This window comes from Labeo rohita, chromosome 4 (assembly GCF_022985175.1).
Source record: "Labeo rohita strain BAU-BD-2019 chromosome 4, IGBB_LRoh.1.0, whole genome shotgun sequence".
NCBI classification, from domain to species: domain Eukaryota; kingdom Metazoa; phylum Chordata; class Actinopteri; order Cypriniformes; family Cyprinidae; genus Labeo; species Labeo rohita.
In genome coordinates, this window is record NC_066872.1 from 32,563,080 (window position 1) to 32,575,251 (window position 12,172).

Here is a 12,172-nt window from a genome sequence, read left to right on the forward strand (position 1 = left end):
TATTTATAGAATTTTAGTGTTGCTTTTAATATTATGTTCATATTTATCAGGCAATTGTGTAAATAAAATAAATATGTTTATATGTTAATGTCCAGAATTTTTTGCTGCAGTTATGTGCAAATAAATGTGTGCACTTTTTCGGCTTGGGAATTTTAATATTTAAATGTTATTATTTTTTTTAATGTTAATATTTTTTTATTTTAAAATCATATAATGGTAAATTATTGAATAAATAATAGTGTTTTATTTTTAATCATTTAGAATAAATGTAAGAGTTAATATTTGAATATTTTAATAGTTAAATATTATTGAATTTTAAGGTTAAATTTAATGTTATTTTCATATTTATTAATCAGATATGTCAATAAAATAAATTTAATCTCCAGAATTTTCAGTGGTTATTTTGTTTTGAAGCTGCTTCTAACCATTTTAAAACCCTCATTTTAGTGTATCCTTTGCTGTCCCATCTGCATCTGAACAGATTAATGTTTACATTTATATAATATATACAAACGTAATGTGGTAATGTGTTTTTGACTGCCACTTTGTTGATTGTACATATTAAAAACGCATTCATGTAATTGCATTTTAATGTATTTCCAAAGGAAATGGGCTGTTTGGTTAGGAAAATACACAAGACTTCATTATATCCATCAAGGATTGATCAAACATTGCTACATATCAAAATTAACCGACTCTGAATACCAAGTGTAAACGGGGTCATTGTTGTCATTTAGCTTTCAGTCCTTACTACTTCCTCCCTCTTTTCCTCTGGTTGTCTCTATGCGATATGCATCATAGTTAAATGTGGGTCATTTGCCTCAGCTTGTTATTTTAAATCAGTTCCTGTTCTCTCACAACACTGACGGTCTCTTACTGCCTCCCTGTCTTGTTTTTCTGCCGTTCTCCTGCTGTTCCTGCTATGGCTTCATGGGGCGTTTGCATCAGTGTCTCTCTTCTCACGTGTATGCCTGCGGCCCCAGACTCTCTGTTATAAAGGGCTTTAGTAGATTTCTCCTCCTCCCTGTCCTTTCCTGTTAGTTAATGCCCAGGGCTGTCACACACACTCTCTCCTGCCAAATCACCGCTAGTTCACCCCACAGCACAGACTCACGCCGTAAATAATTTTCATACATGACAAAACATGAGCTACGTTGTTAATTAGACTCAATCTTAATTACTTTGCTTCATTCTGACTGCCTGAGTGCCGTTTTCATCTCATCAGAATTGTACTTGTAACATCAGTATTGTCAGTTAGTTAGTCTTGTTTATCTTTTCATGCTAACTGCACGCTCTATCCTGTTTGCTTTCGATTTATATCTCTTCTTTTTACCTCTCATCAGATCCAAATCCTGCATGACACACTGTCTGCTCCTGTAATCTGCGCTGTTCATGGCGCTTTTCCAATCTATGTTCCCGCTTGTGGTTTGCTGTCAAAGCTTGTTTGAGATGCACTAACATGCACTGAGTCAAAAAAGCAATTGCGTCTTATGAAACTGTTGCGTTCATGATGGTACAAAGCGACACAGTGCCTTCCTGTTGTTCTCAGACCATCATTGTATGCTGACGTAAAGAATGAATCATGATTTCCATGATTTGAACCTGCATATTAACCCTAAACAAATCCGGTTATTGATGCGTTTAAATTTTTAATATATTTAATAGTGCTGTCAAATCGATTATTGACGATTAATCACATCAAAAATAAGTTTGTTTACATAATATATGTGTGTGTACTGTATATTTATATGGATTAATAATCGATTAATCACATCGAAAATGAGTTTGTTTACATAATATATGTGTGCGTACTTATATGCATTAATAATCAATTCATCACTAATAATCAATTAATTACGATTTAACATCAAAAATAAGTTTGTTTACATAACGTGTGTGTACTGTGTATATTTATATGGATTAATAATCGATTAATCGCGATTAATCACATCGAAAATAAGTTTTACATAATATGTTTGCGTACTTATGCGTTAATAATCAATTAATCATTAATAATCGATTAATCACGATTAAATGTCAAAAATAAGTTTGTTTACATAATATATGTGTGTGTACTGTGTATATTTATAGATTAATAATCGATTAATCGCAATTAATCACATTGAAAATAAGTTTGTTTACATAATATATGTGTGCGTACTTGTGTGTTAATAATCGATTGATCACAATTAATCACATCTAAAATAAGTTAGTTTACATAATGTGTGTGTGCTGTGTATATTTATATGGATTGCTAATCGATTAATCGCAATTAATCACAGAAATGAGTTTGTTTACATAATATGTGTGCGTACTTGTATGCGTTAATAATCAATTAATCATTAATAATCGATTAATCACGATTGAACACATCAAAAATAAGTTTGTTTCCATATGTGTGTGTGTAGTGTGTATATTTATATGGATTAATAATCCATTAATCGCGATTAATCACATCGAAAAGAAGTTTGTTTACATAATATATGTGTACGTACTTGTATGCGTTAATAATCAATTAATCATTAATAATTGATTAATCACGATTAAACGTCAAAAATAAGTTTGTTTACATAATATATATGTACTGTGTATATTTATATAGATTAATAATCGATTAATCACAATTAATCACATCGAAAATAAGTTAGTTTACATAATGTATGTGTGTGTACTGTGTATATTTGTGTGGATTGATAATCGATTAATCGCAATTAATTACAGAAATGAGTTTGTTTACATATGTGTGTGTACTTTGTATATTTATATGGATTGATAATCAATTAATTGCAATTAATCACATCAAAAATATGTTTACATAATATGTGTGTACTGCGTATATTAATGTGTATTAATAATCGATTAATTGCGATTAATCACTTCGAAAATAAGTTTTACATAATATATGTGTGTACTGTGTATATTTGTATGTATATAAATATACACAATACACATATACACATATATTATGTAAACAAACCTTGATTTTTCAATGTGATTAATCGCGATTAATTGATTAGAAAGTACCGACATTTCCGTACGTTAAAAAATAAATACGACCTCACGCTGTCGATCATGTTTATGCACTGCCTACGAAACGTTCATCCGTCATAAAACAAATTTGATTGGGTTCCATTTTCAGTTTTTTCGCATCCGTAGCAAGCATTTTGAGAGGTGTTTTGACAATACAGAGCCACTGTACAAACGAACGCCAAAATCCAGAATGAAAATCTGACAATGCCAAGATCCGACAAGTTCATCCACTTCGTCTCGCAGCACAAAGCACTGTATGACAAACAAAGTGTGGAATATAAAGGCAGATTATGCCTTCCACTTTTTTTTTAAATCCCCCAAAAAAACCTAAACAGTCTCAATTATCAAGCCATTTTGAATTTCTGTTCAGTATGATGTCATATTGCTCAGGCTCCACCCACAACCGCTGACAGACTGTCCCATATTAGCGTATTTCAGCCCTCAGCCAGTTGTATGCTGTTCGCCATTTTCTCCGCACTCGATGCTGTAGCGACAACAATGTCTCGTAAGCAATGCAGGTGTTTTGTATTTGAATGTAAAAGTGAACATAAGAGTCTTGATTTTCTCCCGACATCAGAGCCACTGAGGACGCAATGGTTTCATTTTGTTTTTGATGGTAAAGAAGAGAGGGGCAGGGTGAACAGCAGTTCGTCATCATTTAAAGAGACATACACCGAAATGGGTCACTGTTTTTGACACAGTAAAAAGTGTTGTTTTACGCAGCCATTTAGGAATTTACCCAAAGTGACCTAAAGAATCATCATTCAACATATCATAAATCAATTAACACATTCTTATTTGGAAGTTTATGAAGGGGAAAATGAATGCTGCTAATGTGAACAAACCCAGATGTAGGTGCGAGTATGTTAGTGTTGAGATTAGAGGGTGAGGAATCCTGCTCAGACCAGCGCTATCCCCTCAGAGACAGGTGTCGTATCTGGGTCACATTTACATGGTAAATACAAGTGGATTACTCCGTCCAACATACCTGAGAGTTGTAGTAATCATGTCACAGCACTGTTTATTTCAACAAGTTCTTAAGCTATTAAAATTAAAAATGAAAGTGTGTGTTATAGTAATATCCCAGATTTTTTAAAACTGTAACTGTTGAAAATATAAGTTAACACCTTAGTTCACTTAAACTAAACAGAAGTATGCAATCCTCTAACTTGTTCATGTGGAGGACTCCATACTGTACTATTAATTCAAAAGGCCTTGCAGTTTAGTGGCTAAACCATGAAGCTTTTATCAGTTTAATGCAGTGTAAGTGAGACGTATGACAAACCTCTTCTTATTTACGACCGTGCATAAGAATTCAGACACGCTCATATCATAGATGCTTCTGCATTTTAAAGCTTATGAATATTTTAAAAGATGTTTCCAGGCCTTTACTCTTCTTAATACTTGTTCCATTCCACTCTGCAGGGGAAAACTTTGATCAGAGCCCCCTCAAAAGGACCTTCAAGTCCAAAGTGCTTGCCCACTACCCAGAGAACATCGAGTGCAACCCATTTGACCAGGATGCTGTTAACATGGTAAGTGAATTCAGCACTTGACACTTTCTAACTGTTTGGTTTATACTTTTGATTTACTACCTCTAGGAGTGATTTGAACAGTTTTGTTTTTCATTGTTTTTTATCATTCTTTTGTTTGTGTCATTCAGTTTTTGTTTTGTTTTGTTTTGTTTTAGTTTTTTTATTTATTTATTTATTTTGCTTTGTGGTGTTTGTTTACTTTTTTATTTTGCATCATTTCTATTGTTGCACATTTCTATTGTTTTGTTTTATTTGCATACTTTTTTTTTCGTTTTTGTTTCATTTTGTTTTGTGGCATTTTGTTTAATTTTAATTTTGTTTTGTATTATTCTGCTGTTTTGTTTTATTTGTTTTTGGTTTTGTTTATTCCTTTATTTCGTATTTTAATATGTTGTTTTTTGTGTGTCTTTTTTGTTTTGTTTTTGTTGTTTTCTTTTTTGTTTTGTGGAGTTTTAATTTTAATTTTTCTTTGTATCATTCTATTGTATTTAGGTTTTATTTATTTCATATTTTATAATTCTTGTTTTGTGCTTTTTGTGTGTCTTTCTTTTTTGTTTGTTTTATTTATTTTTTTTGTTTTGTGGTTTTGTTTCATTCTTTTGTTTTATTTTATTTGTTTTGGGTTTTGTTTATATTTTCTCATGTTTTGCCTTTTGTTTTATTGTGTTTTTTTTTTTTTTTTTTTTATTTGTGGTTGTTTGGTTTTTGTTATGTTTCATTTTTTTTTTACTTTCATTTAGTTTTTAGGAGTTTTTTGTTGCTTTTTTTATTTTAGGGTTTTTTGTTTGTTTTTTTTTTTTTCATTGTCATACTGGTGTTTTGTTTAATTTTCATTTTGTTTTGGGTTTTGTTTATTCATTTATTTCTTATTTTATCATTCTTGTGCTTTTTGTTTGCTTTTTTGTTTCATTTTTGTTTGCATCATTCGCATCAGGTTTTGTTTTACTTGTTTTAGGTTTGTTTATTCATCTCATATTTTCATGTTTTGTGCTTTGTTTTCTTGTGTGTTTTGTTTTGTTGTTTTATTTTGTGGTTTTGTTTCATTTTGTTTTCTATGGTTCTATTGTTTTGTTTTATTTGTGTGCTTTGTTTTTTGTGTCTTGTGTTGTTTTGTTTCATTCTTTATTTTGCTGTGTTTATTTCTTTCATTTGTTTTATATCATTCTGTTGTTTTATTTTATATGCTTTGGGTTTTGTTCATTCATGTCATATTTTATCATTCTTGTTTTGTGCTTCTGTTTTGTATTGTTTTTGTTTGTAGTGTCTTTGTGAGCTTTCAGAGCATGCTAAGACTTGATGACTAGGGTGAATTTTTCTAACAAATTTATCAAATTCAACACATCTAAACTTGTTTGTTTTCCGTTTCAAATAAAGGTTCCCACACGCAGTCTCACTATTTCTCACATTAGTCATAGTCTAGATCTGTATCTGCATTGATTCGGAGTGTCAAAACGTGTACACGCAGACTCTCACTCACTCTGTGGTTGCATGCAGCGATCAGCTGAAGGGTTTGTGTTACCGTCCCAGAGCATGCAGAGGTAACGAAAACCTCTGACCTATCGTTCCCGTGCTGCAAGGTCGTTTTTTCCATCAGCAAACGTAAACGGAAGCTTGGCGGTAGTGACACCAGCATCAATTATTCAACCCAGGCTCTCTGCTTACGTCGGCATGGAAACGGCTCATTGTGCGTGTTCTCGCTCTGTAAAGGAGCACCTGAAGCGTTCAAGCTGCCAGTCGTGATGCCGTCACATTATTTAAGAGGGAAAAAAACATAGTGGTGTTCCTTTTGAGACATTTTTCAAGGCTAATCTCTTATCTGCAGAGGTTTGCACATAAAATATTCACACGCACATATAAAAAGTGCTTGAAAGACAGCTTGCAATCACAGAACTCCATTTCAGTTCTCAGTCCTCCAAGGCCTGGCTAAAATTCCCCTAGTGATTACTTTCATTTTTCAATTCCACTCTTGGCTAATCTTCTTTTCACTCCTGCACTCTTTTGTTCTCTGTCCTTTCTCTATCTTTTCAGTTCTTGCACTTGAATGGCACTTTATTTTGATAGGATGTTAACAAGTTACAGTATGTAACACGGTGCTGCATAAATATCAAAGCAGATGCGTATGTGCAAAAGCGTCTAATTTTTGCCAGAAAACAAGCTGAAAAATTACGTTGAATTGATTTGTCAACACACTATTTTTCTCTCTCTTTCTCTTCAGCTCTGCATGCCCAAAGGTCTGTCATTTCGAACACAGCGTGACAGTCGAACGCCACAGTTCCACTCTTTCCTCATCACGAGAGAAGACGGATCTCGCACTTACGGTTTCGTCCACACCTTCTACGAGGAGGTGACCAGCCCTCAGATCTGCTCCGCCATGCAGACGCTACACCAGATGCACCAAGCAGAGCATAATGCATCTGCCCACAACTGCCCTTCGTCGTCGTCCTCTTCCTCATCATCCTCATCCTCCTCTAGTATGGACTCTTTAGCCAGCAGCCTGGATGAAGTTGAGTCTCCCTCCTCGACATCCTCCTCACAAGGGGCCCGCAGGAGCTGTGGCTGCTCCAGCGAAGGCTACGACTCTGTTCGCGACACTCTGTATGTGTCCAAAGCTATCTGTCTAATCACGCCCATGCCCTTCATGCACGCCTGTAAACGCTTCCTGTCCCAGGTGCACCGTGCTGTCATCTCCCATCAGCCGCCCCCACTTCCTTTGGAAAGCTACATCTACAACATCCTCTATGAAGTACCTTTACCGCCACCCGGACGCTCTTTAAAGTTCCACGGAGTGTATGAACCTGTCCTGTGCCAGAGGCCTGGTGTCGGGGAGCTGCCGTTGGCTGACTTCCCACTGAGTGAGGCCTTCCGGTTGTTGGGAGTGGAAAATCTGGTGCAGATTTTTACTTGTGTCCTACTGGAGATGCAGATCCTTCTCTACTCACAAGGTAAGAAACCTAGAGTTTTAACTTGGGAAATGTGGTTTTTGTTTAGTTTTGTTTTTTCATTTTGTTTGCTTGTTGGTTTAAGCCACTTGTGCTTGCTTTTATTTGGTTTTGTTTCATTTTGGTTTTGTTTGTTTTCGTTAGTTTTTTTACTCGTTTGGTCTTTTTTGTTTGTTTTATTTTGGTTTTGCCTGTTTTATGTGCTTTTGTGTCTTCAACTTGTTTTCTTCAGTTTCGCTTGGCTTTGTTTGGCTTTGCTTAGATTTGCTTTTGTTCTGTTTGGTTTCACATGGTTTTGTTCGTATTTATAGCATTTGGTTTTGCATGTCTTCTGTTCGCTTTAATTTTCATTTGTTTTGTTTCATTGGCTTTCACTTGGTTTTGTTTGATTTCGTTTGGTTTCACTGTAATTTGTTTCTGGTCTTGTATGAATTTGTTTGCTTTAGTTTGGCTTGGTTTTATTTGGTTGTGCCTGGTTTAGTTTGCTTTCGTTTGTTTTGTTCATATTCACTTAATTTTGTTTTTATCCTTTTTGTTTTTTTTTTTGGGGGGTTTGCTTGTGTTTATTTTATTTTTTATTTTTATTGCTAAATGAAAAAGTAAGTACAAAATGTTCGCTTACAATTTTGTTTGTTTCGTTTGGTTACGCTTGGCTTTGTTTGTTTTCACTTATGAAAACAAACAAAATATGTTTGCTTTCATTTTCATTTGTTTTGTTTGGTTTCTTTTGGTTTCACTTTAATTCGTTTTTGGCCTTTTAAGGTTTTGTTTAGTTCTGTTTGCTTAGTTTTGTTCATATTTGTTTGGCTTTGCTTGGTTTGTTTGCTTCTCGTTTGGTTTCGTTTTTATGTTGTTTTTTTTTGTCTTATTTTTTTTCCTATTAAATGATGAAATAAATGAAATATGTTTGTTCCATTTTCATGTGTTTGATTTGTTTGGTTTTTATTTTGGTTTCACTTGATTTTTATTTATTTATTTATTTTTGTTTAGTTTTGTTTGGCTTTGTTTTGCTTGTTGTGCCTGGTTTTGTTTGCTTTTGTAAGTTTTTATTTGGTTTGTTTTTATTTTTATATTTTATTTTGTCCTATTTACTATTATTAAATAATAATAAAATAAATACAAAATATGTGTGCTTTCATTTTTATTTGTTTTGTTTGGTTTCGCTTTCGTTTGGCTTGGTTTTGATTGGTTGTGCCTGGTTTAGTATGCTTTTGTTTGTTTTGTTCATATTTGTTTGGTTTGCTTGGGTTTGTTTGTGTCTCGCTTGGTTTCATTTTCATCCGTTTTGTTTTTTTTTGTTTTTGTTTTTTATTTTTATTTATTTAATTTTTTTTTTATGAAGCTGCAAGAATACTCTGTGTGCAAAGAAACAAAACCACAATGCGTGTGTGTGGTGCAGCTGACGCAGGAGCCGACGAAGGGAAGAAATTGTTGAATAAGTTGTTATTTTTCTTTTCCTTGCACACAAAAAGTATTCTTGTCTTATTTTTTCCTATTATTAAACAAAATATATTTGCATCCATTTTCAAGTTTGTTTTGTTTGGTTTCATTTGATTTCACTTGGCTTTGTTTGCTTTAGTTTGGTTTCACTTTAACTTGTTTTGTTTTTTTTTGGTCTTTTGTTTGATTTTGTTTTTATTTTTCTTTGCTTTCGTTTGGCTTTGTTTTGTTTGTTGTGCCTACTTTCATTTGCTTTTGTTTTGTTTTAACTAACCCAAACTAACTGGGTTTGCTTTCATTTGATTTTGGTTTGGTTTCATTTTCTTTCGTTTTTTTGTTTTGTTTTTGTTTTTGTTCTTTTTTTTACTATTATTAAATGATAAAAAATAAAAATAGTCTTGACTGTATGCATATCAGTTCATCTCTTATTTAAGCATTTAAATTTGAGTTCTGTTGCTGGCAAGTGCGTCTTTCCAGGGCCTTTTGATGTGGAGACTGAGTGAATGTGGAGGAGCCTAATGAATATTACATTACCCTGCTGCAGCACATATGCTTTTCAGCAAACACAAGCTGATACACATGCTAATGAATTCCTCTGACTGCTCTCCATATAAACAAACGATGAGATTTTTATGAGAAACATCTATTAATAATCACATTGGCCTGTTTTAGTAAGCCTACCATACAGTATTACGTGATAAATTACCATTCATCTAATTTAATTTGGATCCAAATCAAACTATCATCAACTGCCAAATGCAAATAGAAATAATGACTTTGATGGTTCAATAAAACAGATTTGCTAGCCAGTTTTAGGAATTTCAACATAATTTATGGTTACGATCTTCACTAATATGTTGGATATCAGTTTAATTAACTTTTATATTGACAAAAAAACATAAAATAATTCACTTGCTAGTAGCAAAAAATTAAAAAAAAATTTAAAAATGTATTAAATACTTATTTGTATTGTGTAATGATTTCTTATATTTACTTATCTTGTCATTTGAAGTTATGTTGACATTTTTTTTCTTTTGTCTGTGTACGTCTAGATTACCAGAGGCTCATGGTGGTTGCGGAGGGAATCACAACATTGCTGTTCCCGTTCCAGTGGCAGCATGTGTATGTACCCATCCTTCCCGCATCTCTTCTGCACTTCCTGGACGCACCTGTGCCGTATCTCATGGGCCTGCAGTCCAAAGAGGGCACGGACCGCTCCAAACTAGAGCTGCCTCAAGAGGTAACCTGCACATTCACACACTTAGAAATCCCAGGGATGTGGATGCATCAGTCAAGTGGGCTGTTTTTAAGAGACTGGAGCCGGATTGGCTTATGACGATGGATGATCTGCATATTAGAATGTCCTCAATGCCTTTAAAAAGCACTAGAGGCCTTTGCTGAAAATAGCCTAACGAGTATGAGGCTCTTCTGTTACAGTTATTTCTTAGAGAGATGCAGGAATACAGTGCTTCCGTGTTCGACGTGTATCTTTAGCTTCAGAGCGTTCGTTTCTTTGTGTTGTGCTGTATCAGAATTCTTAGCGGAGGTTAATTATTCATGGTTTGTCTGTCGGGATGCTGCAAGGCTTCCCCACATCCTCATCCCTAAATCCCATTTTCCGTGAACTCCACATCCAGATTCCCTCCTATGCATTCTCTTTGAAGTCACTCTGACCCAGAAAAAAAGACTAATGACAACGAGAGCGAGACCGAAGGGAAACAAGAGAGGAGATGGCTCATTTTGGAAAAACTTCTTGGGTTTCCTTTTTACTGTGTTCATGTTTGCATTTCCATTTGCTGTTTGTGTATACAAACTAATGTTTAAAAGTTTGGGGTCCGTAAGATTTTTAAATATTTTTTAAAAAGTCCGTTATGTTCGCTAAAGCTACACAAATTAAGATCATTTTGATCAAATCTGAGAGCTTTCTTATCCTGCATATACAGCAGTGCAACTGACATGTTCAAGGCCTAGAAAGGTAGTAAGGACATTGTTAAAATTGTCCATGTGACATCAGTGTTTCAACCATAATTTTATGAAGCTGCAAGAATACTCTTTGTGCGCAAAGAAACAAAACCACAATGCGTGTATGTGGTGCAGCTGACGCAGGAGCCGACGAAGGGAAGAAATTGTTGAATAAGTTGTTATTTTTCTTTTCCTTGCACACAAAAAGTATTCTTGTAGCTTCATAACATTACGGTTGTACCACTGATGTCACATGGATTATTTTAACAATGTCTTTTACTACCTTTCTGGGCCTTGAACGTGGTAGTTGCATTGCCCTATGAAGATTCAGAAAGTTCTTGGATTTCATCAAAAATAACTTGATTTGTGTTCTGAAGATGAACAAAGGTCTTACGGGTTTGGAAAACATTAGTACTTAATGACAAAATTTCCTTTTTTGGGTGAACTATCCCTTTAAAATGCACAGCACACACATAGTAATATATTAAATGCAATAAAATTATATGATTATTTAAGTATTATCTCATCCACCATCGTTTTTTCACTGACCTTGTTACAGGGCATTTTAGCATTGCCATTTCTGTCTTCATCTCTTGAGGGTCTGGATTCTGCTAAAATGCTGCTTTCCTCACAAGCGTTTTCTTGTCCTTGCTTCGAAACCACTTGAGGTTTTCCGATATGTCCTTGTGTAATAGCGCTCTTTGAAAGGCTAGCAGTGACATTTAGTTAAATTCTTATGCTTCAGCTCCTGTCCATTGCCTTTACCTATTTGAGAAAGGAGAAAGAAGGTTTCTTCTGTTTGGGAACAGTATTAGTATTAGATGCGAATATACAACACCAGCCAACCTGCATTAGCACACATTCTCAGTAATATAGCAATGTAAAAGGAGAAAGTATATGTGTGACCCTGGACCACAAAATCAGTCATAAGGGTCTTTTTTTAATTTAGATTTATACATAATTTAAACGTTGTCTATTTACAAAATATCTTCATGGAACATGATCTTTACTTAATAAGGCTACTTAAGACTGGTTTGTGGTCCAGGGTCGCATATAAAGAAGGCTGACATGTTTCAAATTCATTATATAAATTCATATGAGATGAAGACAGTCATAAAGATAATCTTGAAGATCTTAAAACGGCAAAAAAGATGTAACATTTTTATTTAGCTAGGTCAAACGGATGCATACTGGCCTAAATGCTTCTTTCTGACAGGCTGTCAGCATTGTAGCCTGACAGAATGGACAGTTCTGCTTGACTGATTT

At 34.2% G+C, this 12,172-nt stretch overlaps 1 protein-coding gene across 5 annotated transcripts in view; it reads left to right on the plus strand.

The window, feature by feature from the left end:
- The window catches only part of dennd5b (DENN/MADD domain containing 5B), a 51,193-nt gene that overhangs the window by 17,817 nt on the left and 21,204 nt on the right, over positions 1-12,172 (plus strand). For all 5 annotated transcript variants that reach the window (XM_051107321.1, XM_051107317.1, XM_051107318.1 and 2 more), the window contains 3 exons: positions 4,456-4,565; positions 6,781-7,507; positions 9,997-10,184. In XM_051107321.1, the coding sequence (XP_050963278.1) occupies positions 4,456-4,565; positions 6,781-7,507; positions 9,997-10,184 (1,025 nt within the window). The remainder of the gene's footprint in view (positions 1-4,455; positions 4,566-6,780; positions 7,508-9,996; positions 10,185-12,172) is intronic.